Below are 17,352 nucleotides of genomic sequence, written 5' to 3' on the forward strand. Positions count from 1 at the left end.
TGGACCAAATCTCAGTTTAGTTTATTAACGCCAAAAAACATTTGATACCTTTTCAAAATACTAATTCTGCTTATATGTGTTCAGCATCAGCATATTGTCAGCAAATGTTAGGTTACCAGTACTTACAGGCTTGCTGTACCGAAAATGAACCTAACCATGACTTCAACACAGAGGTACAAATCATGATTTTTGTGTACTGTTACACCCCTACTAATCAATAACGATGCAGATATCCGTTTTATGCCATACTGTTACATTTCATTATACTTCACTTCAAATTGTGCCAAACTCAGTGAAATAATTACTCTGTTTATTCAGGTGAGCAATCATTTAACTCCAAAAGACATATATTTCTAAAAATCATATAGTGCTTTCACGAAAACAGGAATATTTTAATACTTTGGTCCATTTTCAAGTCCATTCTCCTTCCGTAACATTATATTTAATTTTTTGATAAAATAACCGAAAACAGATCCATTGATTACATTTACAGTCCATTGATTACATTTCTGTTGTTGATTTTGTTGTTTTCATTTAAATGCCATTTTATCCTGTTTAAACTCTGTGTGGGGAATCAATCTATGAGTATTTCACATAAACTATGCTCTGAAAATGGAAGTTTAATTTGAGTTGCTGTATTTTCATAGATTGATTTAAACAATTCATCTGATGAATTTTAATCAATCACTCTCCAAGAACACAAAGTCAGTCTTGAGAGGGAGTTTCACTGGTGAAACAGACATGACAACATTGGGGAGTTCAAAAGTGAACCATAAGCATTTAGGCTCATTTTTCTTCTCAGTAAAACTTGTTCTTCACGTTCATATGAAGATCAATTGATTTAGTGTCTATAAACATACAACTGGAAAGCTCTGAGCATAGCTCTGTGCATGCTCGTGTTTGAGAGTGACATCTTAATGAGGTACGCCAACAAGTCAGGGTTACGAAGTCTTGCAGAGGTCAAAGCTGAAGAGGCGGCGGCGCGAGCGCTTCTTGGACTGGTTGACTGCTGTCCTCACAGCACACTCAAACACCTGCTGGACACCACGGTTGCTAAGCGCAGAGCACTCCAGGTAGCCCCTGGCTCGGATCTCCTGGGCCAGCCGCTTCCCATCTGCTGCGGAGTAACAACTACCCCGGTGAGGGCCCATCTCACGCTGGTCTGTCTGTGTGGCCACTACAAGCACTGGGACACGAGGAAGATGCTCTCGAACCTCCGCTATCCACTTCTGCCGCACACTAGCAAAAGATGGCGGTTTGGCCACTGAGTAACAAATAAGGACCACGTCTGCCTGTTGGTAGGACATAGGCCGAACATGCCGAAAGGTGTCATTTCCAGCCGTATCCCACAATCCCAAGCTGATCTGCACACCATCCATGAACACCTCTACTCCTGTGTTGTCATAAATGGTGGGTTTATACATTTCTGGAAAAGTCTCAGAGGTGAAGCGAACAAGTAGAGCAGTCTTCCCGACTGCGCTGTCCCCTACCAGAACACACTTAATGGAGTTCATGATTGACACACCGAGGAATAACTGGTAACACCACCGTGATCTTTAGTCCTGAGGGGAGAGCTCGCCGAGAGCTCAGAGGCTGGGATCAATGCTGCACATGATGGACACTGCCTTGTCCAAGTCTCATCTGTTCAGCTGGTTAAAATGTTCAAGTCAAAGAGCAGACGCTCAGCTTGGCCCTCCCAGTGTCTACCTTATGTGCTATACAGGGTTCCTTTTTGGCATCTTGCTTCACATAACAGTCAAGACACCTGGAGACCGAAAAAGTGAGAGGAGAAAGGTAGAAATATAGACTGTTTAAAAAGATGAATACTTCAAGAACATCAAAGAAGCATAATCAGTGAACAAAATCTGGCATTTCTGCTCTCTACAGGGACCTTGTACACATTGTAGAAAACAGATGTCGCAGTCGTTAAACTGAACGACCACAAAACATTGATATGTTAAATGCAGTGCTTTGCAAAAATGTTTCTAGGCCTAATCATAATCTCTGAATGTAATATATAAATGGCTTCAATAAAGTGTTTGCTTATAAAATGTGTTTTTTAAACCAAATTATTTCATAACCTTATTTGGTGAAATTGTAAGGAACTGTTTCTGTTGAGTTCCTAAAGATACTTATTCTATATTCGTTCAATGTTTGTGTCTTATTACCTTTCACTAACCAAGGACATACAAAGGAATAAACTGGTAGGCCTATATGTTAATGGAAATAGAATCAGGCTTATCCAAAGGGACTAAACAGATATCCAAAGCATCCACAAACTTAAAGGATATTATCAATATACTTTTAAAAAATGAATAGATCAACAAAATGCAGTGGTTTGTTTTTTGATTGTTTTTATCTTAACTTTACGCTGTTCTATCTTTAGGCCTACTTTGCCTTTTCACCAAAGGGCGTCATCACTCACAGGCAAAACGAAATACGTCTGTAAAATCCCAAAAGGCCTAGGCCGAAGACTCGCACCATTTCGATTAACTTCATACCAACATAAACTTGTGGCCTATAGTATAAGTATTTCAAACTATTACAAATAGCAGCCTAACTTTGCTAAATGTGTGTGAAAACAAAATATTAGCCTACAAGCCAATTTTTCTTACCACGTCAGTGTTCGATGAACAAACTGCTTGAGAAACGGACAGATGAAATATTGGTTCTGATCAAAAATATAGGCCTAAGTGTTAAAAATGATAAGCCCCTTTACCCAAATTGAAAGCAACGCAAAACTTCACTGACTAAACATAAACCTTCCAGTGAATTTAGGCTTACTTAATCTAAAAATACCTGAGATGATGTAGTCGTTAGTCACAACGCGAATGAAGGAACTAGGCAATGTATCACTTCCATCTGATGTAAAGGAAGTATTTTTCTTAAGAACTTTTGTGTGCATCCGCTGGGGCGTGTGCATCTGAGGCGGGGGTGTTTTTTTTAATGTATCTGTATCCTTCTCTCACACGTGTGTAAAACTGTAGCCTAAATTGATACCATGAAATGACATGATCCGTCAAAAAATTATCATTAGCCTACAAAAAAAAATGGATTATAGGCCTACCTTAGTTAGAGCTTGCACCTTCTGAGTAGGCCCACGTTCACTTATGAGCTAAATAAAATGAGGTTAAATGAGTCCTCCGTACATATTTCTCAATTTCTAGAAGAAAAGAAGAAGAAAAGTGTCAACCAATAGGCCTACATAGACTAATGTGATCCCATAGTGTGTTCCGCTACTCTTCAGTAGCCTATAGACCCCGCATAGTAGGCTACCAGAGCCGTAGGCCACATGTCTCTACTGCTCTCTACCGGCGTGTGGTAATATGACATCTATATAGTAACCTGCGTTGATTCTTGCCCTCGCGTCATACTGCGTGCGCTCTCATTTCATTGCAAAGATCGTGACCTTTTCGTGCCGAAACTTGATAGCCGTGCGCATGTTAGTCATTGATTCCGCTGAGTTGTTCACTTCCATCACAACACACAAACAGCGTAGTGGTAGCCTTTTAATTTTGTCATTTTAATAACAAAATAAATCCCCATTAGGGCAATACAAAATATACATTTAAATTTGTTAAAACACTTTTTTCAGTTTAAAAAAAATCAAGTTATTCTGCCTTGATTACATGAGTATAAAAACGGGAAAGGAAATATTTACAATTAAGCCAACAATTTCATTGAAACTAGAATTACATTCTAATAAATTCCCATATCAATTCACATTGAGGTTTAACAATGGACCAGATAAAAATAGTCAAGCCATTACTAAAGCGTTAACATGCATTGCCAAGCTAAATTTGCCAAAGTGAGAAGAGACATCCCTTTATACATCTGCTCTCTCTCACTTCAACACACACAAAATAAAACATCAACTATCAAATATAGAACATATTTGTACACAGAGAAGACATTAGTTTGCCCTGAGAATGTCACCGTACAGAGACCCTAAAGGGACATGTGCAAAAAAAATGTTTCTAAGTGTAGACGAGAAACTCTGTTGCACACCAGATACTTCACCAAAAAAAGAGATTTTCAGATTTTGCCCATGTCCTCTTAAGGTTTTTGAGTTTCTGGCGATCACGAGAACATTTATGGTGCTAACGGATTAAGAATGTGCCCACTTTGCACAGTTGAAGACACCACCAGTCTTTTATATTCAAAGCAGTACAAGACAATCACAGGTATTCTGTGAAGGCAGATTAACATGGTGCAAAATAACAATAAGCAAAATATTTCATAGGCTCTACTTCCAAACAAACTATCATTTAAAAATGTCTCAGGCGTACTGTGCACTGAAGATGTTTAAAGGATCCTCTTCACACAACACACAGTGCTGACTGCTGGTCCGCCCTGGGAGAGCAGGCCTGGAGATCAGAGCAGCTCCAGCAACAGACATGAGCATCCGTTTGGAATAGAGGCAGAGGAGGAAGAGGAGGCTGCGTGGGTGAAGGGCCCACGGCAGCAGCAGTCATCATTCATGCTTTTACCTCCTTCTGCAATGAGACAAGAACTAAACCTCCATTTGGCTCCGTAAACCTGGGAGAGAGAGAGAGAAAGGATGAGAGCATACAGAAGATATGTAAGTGTATAAGTATCTTTCTTTACTGTTGTAAACTATGGTTAAGTTGTCTAAGTGCTTGTGAGTGTATGCATTCATTACTCGTAATGCTTGCTCTTGAGATAGTCGATGACAGCAGGCCTAATTTTGGCCACTCCCCCTTGGCTGCGGTTTCCTCTTCCTGTGATGACTGACAGCTGAGGTTTGCATAGACCCTGTTTGTACTCTAAGCAAACATACACAGTATTTCAGTTCAGCAATACATTTTAAATAAAAATACTAAGACAAATCCACCTGAAAAGCCTTTACAATTAACAGTACCAAATAAATGTCAACGCTAACAGTCTGCAGATATCATAAAGATGGTGTTCAGCTATGACAATGCCACAAGAAGAAACGCAGTAAATTAGCTTTAAGAAAGTGAAGGGAAAATTCAATAAACTGTTTTCAAATGGGAGATGTTAGGGGTTACCAGGCAAGGATTCCAGGAAAGGTAAACATTTAAAGCTAATCACAAATTAAAAATGACAACCTAACAGACAACCCGTCACTGCCTCAAACCACAACTCCAACTGCCTTCTCAACTGTCTTTAAGGGCCTAGTGCTATCTCCTCGTGTATGTGCACACCTGTGCTTTTCACTTTGAGGATCCTCTGGAGGTGTTCTAGGGCCTCGCTGACATGCAGGCCATGGAGATCTAGAACATTCTGTGGCAGAAGTGAGGCATTCACTCGCTCAAAGATGCACAGTGCAGCACGATGGTTCGCCTCTCGCATCTTCTGACCATGCAAATGGCCCTGTAAAAACACACAGACACACACACACACACATTCTGCTCATTCCTGTTTGATAATGTATGTATGTATGTATGTCAGGATACAGGATATGTAAGGTTGCAAATAATCTCGTCAATCAGGTCATATCACTTGTCCTTTTGAATGTGTCTGTACATGTATCATTTTGTGTAAATGTGTGTCTGACTCACTCAGGGTGTTTTCACATATAGTTCCTTTTAAAAGAACCGAAACTCAGTCCACTAAAAGGGGACCAGAAAGTGGACTAAAACAAAAGGGACTCATTTTCATTATGTGAGAATATATTTTCAGAATGAATTCTGATCTTTAGTTATTGCAAATATCTGTCAGTCAACATGCCAGCCAATCACACTGTCTAACTCACTGTTGCTATGGCCAACTATAAATCACATGTCTAAAATGACGAGTGAACAGCAGCCTGTTAACTGCCCTGCTCAGTATGAAGGCTACTCGTATGTTTTCTACACGCAAGAAGAGTTCGACAGAGCCCAGCAGATCATGAAAAATTGTGAGCAATGTAATCCAAAGTTCGCTAATTCTTCATTAGTTAGGCTATCAATAGCTTGGATGAAAAGAAATTCAGCGGAACGCACCAAATTTGTAACCAAATTACAAATGTCTGTAGGCCTATTATGAACCTAATGATAATAGTTATTTTTTTAAATAATAAACGACATGCCTTCTCTTTTGGCAATGGAAAGTCAAGTAGGACAAAATAGGCTAGCCTACAATACAAAATGAAACGATCTGAGTTCGTTTAGAAGCCTGAAAGGGACCAAGTGGGAAAACACCCTCACTCTTTCTCCATTTCTTTCTGTGTGTGTGTGTGTGGTGGCTAGTGTCTGCCACAGTGAATGACATCACACACATCAGAACACAACAGAAAGGAAATTCCTACACAGCATTAAATAGATAACGACAACGCAAGACTGTATTGGGAGGATACAGGGGAAGCTGGTATCTCTTGACTTTGCTGACCACTCTGTCTCTCATTCTATGTACAGAAATGCTGCTGTATAGAGGAGGACAAGGCCAGGCTACAGGTTACCAACCAAAAGATGTGCCTAAATTCAAACAGTCAATGCATGCTGCTGGATTTGCTCAAAAGCTCTGATGTGTTTTTTGTAACATCCCTACCACCCCTGATGTAGTGTTCTTGGATAAAGATAAATCATAAGGAAGTGCTAATCCTAGAGATAGGCTGTGTTGATGACCAATATATTGACATTACCAATATTCAGCCTTCTATGATAAACTAAGGATCAGCCCATAACAGCAAAGATCAGTGATTTAGGCTACGTCTACACAAAACCAACGGGTGTATTTTCTCTTAGCGATTTCTCTATGGTACGCATTATGATCTGAATGGGTAAAAAAAAAATATGTATCATATTTACCCGTTGCCCACAGGCAACATTGTACCATTGTGGAACACCATCATAACCAAATCATAATATCTTCAAATCATCATGTAGATTATTTTAAATTACTGTTTATTAAAATTAGCAGTAGTAAAAAGCATTACAATAAGTAAAAAATCCCCTCCATTCCCTCAATGACTAAGTATGGCCCATTGTGATTCCATTACGGTACAATGATGCCTGTGGGCAACATGCAGATTTTTGCTATTTTTTAAAATATACATTATACATACAAATGATTGAAATCTTATCAATGGTTGTCAGTTTTTTTGAAGAATGTAAACTTGAGGGAAATTAGTGAGAAAAGTCACACTTTTCTAGGGAGAAAATATGATACCCAGCCAAACGTGTGCATGTGCTGAAATAAGGGTCAAAATAGCCGCCTGTGGGGCATGTGACCACTATTTTGCATTTTCATTGGTTAGTATTGAGTTGTCCAGTTCTTAAAGAGTTATTTACTTCTTTAAGGGATGTCTCATTTTATTTCAACAAGGCAAAATAGGCTATGTTGCCTATAGGCAACACCGTACCATAGAGGGTTAACAATACCGGTAAAGAAAAAACTTGCATGTACACACAGAGGTGAAAGTGGCTAAAAGTGCTGTAGTGCATATGCCAGACCAGTTGATGGCGCCGGGCCGTGGCTTCACATTTAATTCGCGTAGAACACAAAACATTGTTGAAACAGTTTGTTATAAGTATAAGCCTATACAGGCACTTAACTCAGCTAAGGAGGTGATAGCCCTTGTTTTTTTTACATTAGTGATCCCCCCCTTTATCTATTTATTTCATCTTTATTAGTATTTATTGTAGTTCTTTATTACTTGTTACTTGTATTTTCTTTATTACTTGTATTTTCACTCCAACACAACTCTGCAATTATTTATTATTTTTCTCAGACAAGCTGCTGTTTTTTATCAGTGTTAATTGTGGTGTGGTTTGTGTTGTATCCTTCATGTGATGTCTTCCTGCTGCATCCAAATTGCCCTTTTTGGGACGAAGAATAAACTGAACTGAACTGAACTAAGCAGTCACATAAAATAAGGAGACTACAGACAATTCGGTTTTCAATTCAACTGTTAAAATAATAAAGTCCATTTTCAAGGTATGTGACTGCTATGTGGAATTTCAATTGCTTACGTATTGCATTAGGTCTGAGCACCACTAGAGAAAACATTAACATGCATCAGTCATAGATTGTAGTAAGGTAATGTTTAACTAAGTTCAGCTAACGGCGTGTTTCTAACAGCCACAAAAGGCTGATACATTGTGCACATAAATCATGACAGGGGAAAGAAAAAAAACATTTTAATATGATAAACAAATGGTTTGGTTTGTTCTGACAAGCAGCGTGTCAGGTCGAGTGCGGTGGCGGAGTTGAGGGGTGGGGCTATGTCGTCATAAAATTGCTGGCTGTGCAGTCTACACAGCAAAAGTTAGCCAGCGGTTTCAAAAAATCCCACTTCAGCCTCCTAAAATGCTGGCGTCCTGTACACGCAAGTGTAGACGGGCCCTTAGTCTATGCATGTGATTGGGTGAGTTGGCAGCCTGGGGCATATTCACAAACTAACCATTAGTGGGTTATGACTGACAGGCCTGCCTGAGAGCTAACGGAATTCTGCTCCATATCAGATGTAATAAGCAGCCTTGCTGTGTAGTGCAGGTGATGTGTTAAGAGCTGCATTTCACCTCTGGAAACATGTGAGAAAAGTGATTGATGGGTTCAAATAAAATACTGAAATGTGTGTGGTAGTTCATGTATATGTGAGTGTCTCACCTGTTGAGCATAGAAGCTTGCCACCTGTCTCTTGCCACGCCTATGGGCCTCAGCTGCTTTGCTAAAGCATTCCTGTTGTTTGAACCTATGCAGGTTGGCCTCTGCCCGAAGGTCCTGATACTCAGGCTCGTCTGTTTCCTGGAACACTGGCTCAGGCTCCTGCTGTTTCTGAACCCGAACAGACAGACAGCCAGACAGATAGACAGACACACACACACAGAAAATGTTTTGTTAGGAGAACTGAAAAAGGCATTGTGAGACGTTTTGAGGCATTGTGAGAGGAACAAAAAGAAACCAACCCTTTCCTTGCTGGGTGTTCTTGGTGTGTGAGTGTGGTTATGTTGGGGGCCAGAGTCTGTTGCCACAACATTTTTGACAGGCCCCACATCCAGAAGACAGTGCAGGTATTTCTCAGTCTGCTCCAGACTGTAACTGCCGTAAACAACAGAATGAGCTCAAATACACTCTGAACACTAGTGCAGGGCAGATTCAAACACCAGAAATAACTCCAGGTCCGCTTACTCCAGTCATGTTTGACTGGATTAGGACAAAGGTTTGACAGCTTTGTGAACAGCACCTAAGAGCAAACAAATGCACTATGACTGCCTGTGGATGATGCATGGTAGAGTCCCACTTTGGGAAACTGACTGTTGTTCATTGCAGGCCTACTAAGAATATACACTGCTCAAAAAAATTAAGGGAACACTTACAGTTTTCCACATTGTTAAAACACATTTTTTGAAATTTCTCCATTCTCAAACTACATTCACAGAATGTCTGACAGTTCTTGCAAAATAAAACACTCGCCTCAAAAGTTTTACTTGTGCTCAGAATCAAACAGTGTCAGAGTACTGATGCAGTGTATGATTGAAGTGTTCCCTTAATTTTTTGAGCAGTATATTTACACCTATTAGCAGAACAGAGTCGCATATTACATTGTTATAGTTGGCTAAGTGTCTATAGTTGCCAATTATTTGTTGGATTATTTGATTCATGTGAGTTTATTACGACTTAAAGGGGAACTATTACGTTTTTTTTAGCTTAATTTACCTTCGGAGTCATTGGAATGGTTATATGACCTTTTCTGGGGTGAGTGGTGGCCATTTTGCTTCCCCTTAGCGTCTGTGAGCTGAAAAACCAGCCTTGCAACTTTGAGACAGAAAGTCTTGCGGTCTCGCGATGTAACAAATTGCTTTACTGCACTACACACATACACTCCAGGCACCAGCTAGAACAAGGTAGTGATGGACTTTCTCAGTCATTCATCATGGCAGAGCCAGCGAAAAGCAAAAAAAGAGAGTAAACCATTGTCAGAGGAACAGGGAAAGAGGAAACTGCAGACTGACTGATTGAGGAGTATCGTAAAATATATACTCTGAAGCTGTAGGGGGAGCTCTACAGAGAAACCTGCAAGTAAAAAGCGAGAAAACAGCGAAGAAATTGCCTAAAATGCATAGGGGGGCTTTAACAGATCTCGCTACCACCAAGTTAAAACGTAAGACTTGGCTGTAAGCATTTGATTTGTGATGTATAGTAGGAATATGGGAGATTCAAATGCTTATAGATGGCAGTGGAAAGAACATCTCTGCTAGTGATGTCATGGAACACTGAGATCACTGTCTTACCTGTTGTGTCTGAAGATGTCTTTGAGGAAGAGTCTGTCGATGGTGGGGAAGAGTGAGAACAGCTGTTTCTCCTTCAACATGGCAGCCCCATCTCTCAGCTCTGGATCCCAGTGACTCAATCTGGACTGTATGTAAATACACACACACACACACACACACACACACACACACACACACTTCTTACTCACAAAACACACACATCTCACACAATGCTGGGCTCATCGGCATGTGTGTGTGTTTGTGGTGGTGGTGTTGGTGTATTTGAGTGGGTGAGAATATGAGTTACCTTTTCGATGTCTTGTAGTGCCTGTTCTTCTGACATGATATCCCTTAGAGACACATATGGCTGGGAAAGATTCCTGTGCTGGAGTGTCTTCAGTGTAATCTGATTTGCCACAATTGGAGTGTCTTCAGTGTAATCTGATTGGCCAACGAGAGATGCATAGCCATCGACACCAATCAGAAAGTGAGGTTTAGTCCCGTCTTGTGGTCTGGACATGCCACTCTGTGATTCACCCCAGTGGACGGAGCCTGTGTTACCAGGGTGGCAAGAAAATAAGCAGAACGTACAACGGATCAATAAATGATCATGGGGGAGGTTGGCCATTTCATTAAAAGTATTTTCACCATGTCTAATTGAGCATGTGTTTGAGTGTGTGTCTGTGTGTGTGTGTGTGTGTGTGTGTGTGTGTATGTACGTACTTTCCTGTAGTAGGTGGTAGGACAGTGAAGCTTGTCTCTGCTTCTCCTGAAAAGACACCATAAAGATGAATGCTGTCAGGGTCACTCATTATAGTTCTGTGTGTCTCTGCGTGTATTCGCATGCAAGACCTCTGGCTCACCTGGATGGTTTCTTTCCATTTTTGATGCAGGAGTCGAGCAAGGTTCAGGTCCATCTTAACAGAACAGTCATCCGAGAACTCACCTTAAAAAGAGAGAGAGCGTACGAGAGACAGAGAGAGAGAGAGAGAGAGAGAGAGAGAGAGAGAGAGAGCGTACGAGAGACAGAGAGAGAGAGAGAGAGAGAGTTTCACTGCATTGTGTTGCAAACCCTCTGTATATGTGTGTGGGTGTGAGGGGGAAGTGCACATACCTGGGTTGATGCCAACAGGGCCAAACAGCTCCGTGAGTTGTAGTGCAAGCTCAGTAGGCAGTTTGAGTTCCAGAGTCTGAATGTCCAGTGGCTTAGATCCCTTTGTTCTCTCCTTTCGTCTCTCCCTCTCTCTCTCCTGCTTCTCCCTCTCCTTTTCATCCTCCTCTCTCTTCGTCAACTTCTCCAGATGAGACAGTATCGACTGAGTAACAGCGTCCACGTCCTCCACTCTTCTCCTCATGTCCTCCTTTCCATCTCCCTCTACCCCTCCATCTTCTTCTTCCTGGAATCCCACTGTCCATCCAGACGCTTCAGGGCAGGCATCCAAGAACAAGTATGTCCCGGTGCCAGCAAATTCAGACAGATGCCTCTGACTCTGTGAAGACTCTTGCTGCTGTACAGCCTCTTGTGACTGACTGGTCATTGTGGCTTGGGCTGTTGGTTCGTGTGCAAACGGCTCTGGTGGGCTTTTAGAGTCCCGCGTGGGCTGTGCCTCGTCTTCATCAACCTCTGACCTCACATGTGTGCCGTCTGTAGCCTCGTCTGGTCTGCTGACCCTCACGTCAGCTGGGTCACGACTGCGGACATCTGCTTCCGTGTCTTCTCTCGTGCTCTCTGTGATTCCAATCCCGACAGCTTTGACCTCCTCTCTTTCACTGTCCTTTATCTTCTCTCTCTCCGCCTCATCCTTCTCTTCTGCCTTCTCCCTCTCACCCTCTTTAAGCCTACCCAATTCATCCTCATCTTCAGTTTCTGCCTCTTCGTCCTCACGGCTCAGTCTCTCTCCAGAATCCAGTAACAGGTTGGTGGTCCACTCCAGGTCTTGTTGGCATTTCTCATACAGGTCATTTAGCGTTTCCACGGCGACGCCTGTAAAGTGGCGCATGAGGATACTCAGACCCTCGTCTTTCGTCCGGGCCTCCATGAGCTCCTCCTCCTCCACTTGGGCCCCTCGATCGTGGGTGACCCGTCGGCCAAGACATGCGCTCTCCGCCTCAGAGACAGCGGGGACAAAGTGTGATGCATTTCCTGTCAGGACTTTCTCGCCAGCCCCTTCCCACAACCCCCCGTGCTCCAGTCGCCAGAGAAGGGCAAAATCACAGGACTCTGTCTGTGTGGAGATACTGCAGGATGGAACCACCTCTATGGACGTGTCCTGAGTTTGGCACTCAGGCTGTAGTGGCGATTCAGTCTGTGTGTGGTGGGGTGACACTGATGCAGGTGCCTGATTGGTGAATGTGAGGGCCAGTCGGCAGGATTTGCCTGACCGCCGGTTAACTCTCCTCTTTTCCGAGACATGACCGCCGCCTGATCGTTCTCCATCCTCTCTTCCCTCCAGCCCTTTTGCATCACTCACTTCCTCCAACCCATCCTTGCCTTCTTTTATCTCCTTCCCTTCATCCTTTCTGTCCTTCTCCATCTCCTCCTCTTCTTTGTTACTTTCTTCCCCACTCTCCTGTGCTCTGTCCTCCTCTCCCTTTTCAGCTCCCGTCCGCTCTTCCTCTCTGCTCGGGTTGGGAACATGTGTGGTGTCCTCGGTCAGGCAGCTGGGTGACGGCGGCTGGGTGTCAGGCCCAGAGCTGGGGCTGCTCTCCTCCTCGCTGTCAGACAGCTCGATGGGGCCGTCCACCTCCGCATCTCCCTGGAGCAGGTCCATTAGCTTCTGAAACTCAGAGAAGTCTGGCCCACCCCCAGCTCGCCGCACCTCGGCGCCACCGGCGTCATCTTGGCCGTGTGCCTCCTTGTCTCCGAGCCTGCGGTTGCTGGTGCGCTGACCTCGGGGCCCCTGACTCTCGCAGGGCCAATCTCCAATAAACGTGAGTGGCGCTCCCTGTGCATCGCCCCCCTTGGCAACCTCCGCTTGCACCTCTGCACTGCCTGCAGCAAAAATCTCTTCGTCACTGCCCGTGGCACAGTCCGCTTCTACAAACCCCTGTGCGGCAGCTGAGCTCAGCGCTGCAGCAGGCTGGGAATTAGCTGGACGCCTCCCTCTGTCTCTCTCCTTCCTCTCCCGCTGACCGATAGACTGAGAGAACATCACAGGCAGCTCCACATGTAAGCGCTGGTCCACGTCCTGGGGGTCCTGATAGAGATCCACAGAGTCCAGGAGCTCAGGTGGCTGTCCCATAAAGAAACTGCGCACAGGCACAGAGGACACGTCAGGGAGAGAAACAGGAGGAGGGGGTTCCAGCAGGTCCGGCCGCGGCAGGTCAGAGGTCACAGGAGGCCTGAAGAAAAAGGAAACTGGGATGAAGATGTGTCCTACATTGAAACGTTAGTCTTTTGCTGCACCCATCATAAATGAAAATAAGCAACTTAAGCATCTAGGTGCTCCGGTGATCCCCTTTTACTGCATGACTGGTCCTCTCCTGTGAAGCACCAGATTGTGGAACTACCATTTTTAACATGACTGAACTCTTCTCACTTTTGATCCAAATCTAATAATTCAGACTCAGACTCAACTTTCATACTTCTATATTAGGGCAACAAATATCTTTTTGTGTTACACAATGATAATATACAGCAGACTAAATCTCCCTTATGCTCCTCACTATGAGTTCTATACAAATTGGAGCTTATCCGATAATGCAGTCCGTTATCACTACTTGAAGATGCACCCTGTAAGATTCTTTGGCAAATGTAGAGAAACAGACATTTAATATATGTATGGGGTTCTCACTCTCTGTGAAGATCAAGTCGTGCAGAGCCCATGATGGAGTTGACAGAGACATGCTTATCATAGCTATCCAGCATCCGTCGAATCTTCTCTCGATTCACACCGTGCTTTGTGTGTCTGCAGAGGGAGAGGGACAGTTCTGAAATGGTGTGTAAGTGGGGCTATGAAGCTAACGGTAAGGGCAATAAGGGATAAGAATCTTACTTCTCCAGCTCTCTGGGCTTGAACTTCCACCACGTGTCTGGCTCTCTGAACACAACTTTGTATTTCTGCTTCAAGGCCTGACAGAAATACAGAAATTAAAATGGACTACAGGCAAAAGTCATCCCTATTTTGTGATGATGATGACACTGTATGTCTGTGTGTGTGTGTGTGTGTGTGTGTGTGTGTGTGTGTATGTGTATGTATGTAGAGAGAGAGAGAGAGAGAGAGAGAGAGAGAGAGAGAGAGAGAGAGAGAGAGCTCACCATGGCCACATAGGGTCTCATCTCCCAACTCTGCAAGTTAGTGTTATCAATAATGACAGGACTTTGGCCCCTCTCCATAGCCTCTTTAGCTGTCACAAAAGAATTGTTTACATATTAAATACCAACATTGTGATGGCAAGGACCTGTACTTTAGAGCCTGTCCACCTTGGTTGGACATATTTAGTCATGCAGGATGTTGAAGTATACTGTACAATGGGGGGTTGGAACATCACTGTAAGGCGTCGGTTGGGGTTGGAGTATCATTTGCATTTATTCATTTAGAAGACAGGTTTTTTTTGTTTTTAAGTGACTTACATGTCAGTTATATTACAAGGACCATTGTCCCCAGACGGTTGAAGCTGGGAAATAAACCGACAACTTTTCTGGCTACTGCATGCTAGCCCAGTTCCTTAACCACTATACTACCACCGGCCATCATACATGCCACCTCGAGGTGAGGTAGCCAGTGCCTAATCTTGAAACAGGTTTGTCATAGGAGGATAATCTCGAGGGCGTAGCTGCTAAGAATGTGGTGTATATTTTTGTACCTCTTTGCTGGTTCCACTCATGTGCTGTTCCCAGCTCCGATGGGTCGTAGCAGTAGTCTCCATGGCGACAGAAATACTCATCTGTGCTTAAAGACACACCCCCATGGTTGTGGTCTAACAGTGCCCTAAGCACAAAACACAAATGTTGCACGACTCAAGGATTGTGATAAGATCAAGATACTTTTTTTATATATCAAAGAACACACACACACCTGGCTAAAGTTGATTTGCCAGATCCTGGAGCTCCTCTAAGCAGCACTACAACCCTGCCTTCGAAGCAGAGCCTGTGGTTAGGGGTGGGAGCTGTAGTGGGTTTGTTGCCGTAGACTGGAGGTTGCTGTGTGGTCCATGAGGTGGGGATGGTTGCTGTGGGTTTTAGAGGGGCCTGGCTGACAGACGCATAAGTTGACCAACGGGCAGCAAGGGTGGGATTTTGTACTACCGGCGTGATGAAGGACGGCACCTCTACTCGTGGGTGGAACTCTGGTGCCGTGATGTTCCAGGGGGCTCCCACTGCACGAGGCTGCTCATCTCTGCGATAGGCCTGGAAGGCTGAACCGCTGCCCCCTAGTCCAACTGACCCCCCAATTAGGTGACTGAAGTCCAGTCGATCACTCTGATTAACTGAAGTAGCCCCGGCAGCAAAGCTTAGCTCCCCCACTGGGGAATTCCCTCTGCTGGCCTGTTTCTGTTTAGGGCTGAAAGTCTGGTGATGCAAACTGGGGTTACTCAGCAAAGTCTGCTGAGGAGGGAACTGAGGAGTTGGAAGAGAGGACAGAGGCACAGAAGTAGACAGAGAAGATGGTTCTGACTGAAGGTGGTGTGGGAGTGCATGTGGTGTGTGAACTCCTAAGGTACTGGAGTCTGTAGTTTTGGGGTGGGAGGTGATGGATTGAGGAAGGTCAGGATTTAAGAGGGCTGCTGCAATCTCAAAACCAGAGACAGGAGGTGGCAAAGTAGGTGGACCCTTAGCAGCATCAGAGAGTTCCAGGAGGGAGTCCATTGCATTCTCCACTGTGAGAGTTGATGGTGGGAATGAGACAGAGAGGGAGAGAGAGAAATGTGAGAGATAGGTGGAGAAAATGTAAATTGTAGACAACTTAAACAACACGCTTGATCATGCTACATGACTAACCTGGCCTTTAAAACAGTTGTGCTATATAATAACTAACGGTACGCTGTTGTGCAGGGTTTCAATGTTAGCAATACTATCTAGTTAACTCACGTTACGACCACTTGTAACGGCAACACGGTTACAAGTACTAGTCACAGTAAAGATTAAGATAATTTTATTCTTTCTTATTGGCTACACAGTTACTGATATTGCTCTGCTTTTACTCTAAAGTGGCAAAGAGTGACACTATGACAAATGAGCAATGCACAAGCCAACTGAATTAAATGGGCCTGCTCTGGGCTATCGTTCTTCCTGAAACTGTCACGAGGCCCGCATACCTGCACCACCCCCTTTCTAGTAGGCTAACCAATCAACGGTACTGGTGTTCGCTTACATAAAGTTGACCATTCAGATGTTGATATCAGTGGTGTATAGCCAAACTTACTATTGAAATCACACTCCGTCAGTACCATGTGAATGACCTCGGGGTCCAAATGTGAGAATACCTCCTCCATGTTTCTCAATATATGTTCCCTATCAGTAAATCCCAGAGCAGTGGAGTTGGAAATGCCATATCCAGAGTTACTTCTGTTTGGTTCACCCTGTGGGAAAGGTTCACTAGACCCGTAAACACGATTGTCGTTGCTCCGGGACTCGTTTAGCTGTCCAGGAACCCGCGCAGGACTCTGGCCACTTTTTCTCTTTTTAGGCATACTGATAGGAGCCACAGTTTACCCTTCATCCAGTTTTCTCCACGATCCACTATTTACAACTCACAATAGAAGCAAGAGGCGAAAACCTGTATCGTCACAGGACCACGCAACCTTTCTCAGAGAAAGTATCGTGCATTAGTACGAGCGCCTCGCGCGGTTGGAAATAAAACAGCTATATTATTGTGAAGCAAGTTGAAACATTTTGATGAAATCGTGTTTTAAATATTGCTTGTTTGTCTCACATAGTCGAAAGGGTAAAATACATTTTTGAAAAAATCAAGTCAAAGATTTTTAAATGACCCCTAATACTCTCTAATTAATTATATTTAGGCTATTTAAAGTCACTAAATAGAGAACCTAAATGTGGATGACTGAATGTTGATTATAATTAACTAGTCAGTTTTAATTAAACAGTTCTAACATATGATGGCTGCAGAGGTGACAAGTAACAGTAGCTGCTATTTTAATAGATAAACTACGCCGCCTCCAATCCCCGGAAGTGGTAGGCTACTTGCTTTACTTGCTCGGCTCTCTCCCGCCT

At 43.5% G+C, this 17,352-nt stretch overlaps 2 protein-coding genes across 4 annotated transcripts; both read right to left on the reverse strand.

Moving 5' to 3' along the window:
* Positions 1–289: 289 nt before the first annotated feature.
* rhoh (ras homolog family member H) lies at positions 290–3,177 on the reverse strand. 2 transcript variants are annotated; one of them, XM_048253705.1, is made up of 2 exons: positions 3,068–3,177; positions 290–1,765 (listed from the first exon to the last, which is right to left on the reverse strand). In XM_048253705.1, the coding sequence occupies exon 2, from the start codon at positions 1,512–1,514 to the stop codon at positions 942–944; it is 573 nt and encodes a 190-aa protein (XP_048109662.1). In that variant the 5' UTR covers positions 1,515–1,765; positions 3,068–3,177; the 3' UTR covers positions 290–941. The 2 variants fall into 2 exon arrangements, with proteins under 2 accessions (XP_048109662.1, XP_048109653.1); XM_048253696.1 differs by lacking the exon at positions 3,068–3,177 and adding an exon at positions 2,616–2,817.
* Positions 3,178–3,496: 319 nt separating this feature from the next.
* Positions 3,497–16,911, reverse strand: n4bp2 (NEDD4 binding protein 2). Of its 2 annotated transcripts, XM_048256764.1 has the most exons (16): positions 16,544–16,911; positions 15,197–15,998; positions 14,985–15,109; positions 14,437–14,525; positions 14,174–14,250; positions 13,973–14,086; positions 11,293–13,520; positions 11,042–11,124; positions 10,902–10,947; positions 10,486–10,730; positions 10,200–10,324; positions 8,874–9,006; positions 8,575–8,742; positions 5,190–5,358; positions 4,664–4,787; positions 3,497–4,539 (listed from the first exon to the last, which is right to left on the reverse strand). In XM_048256764.1, the coding sequence occupies exons 1-16, from the start codon at positions 16,809–16,811 to the stop codon at positions 4,479–4,481; spliced, it is 4,857 nt and encodes a 1,618-aa protein (XP_048112721.1). In that variant the 5' UTR covers positions 16,812–16,911; the 3' UTR covers positions 3,497–4,478. The 2 variants fall into 2 exon arrangements, 1 of the variants encoding a protein (XP_048112721.1); XR_007195027.1 differs by lacking the exons at positions 3,497–4,539; positions 4,664–4,787; positions 5,190–5,358 and having other exon boundaries at positions 8,603–8,742; positions 10,200–10,319.
* Positions 16,912–17,352: the final 441 nt, after the last annotated feature.

Source organism: Alosa alosa, chromosome 1, assembly GCF_017589495.1.
Source record: "Alosa alosa isolate M-15738 ecotype Scorff River chromosome 1, AALO_Geno_1.1, whole genome shotgun sequence".
NCBI classification, from domain to species: domain Eukaryota; kingdom Metazoa; phylum Chordata; class Actinopteri; order Clupeiformes; family Clupeidae; genus Alosa; species Alosa alosa.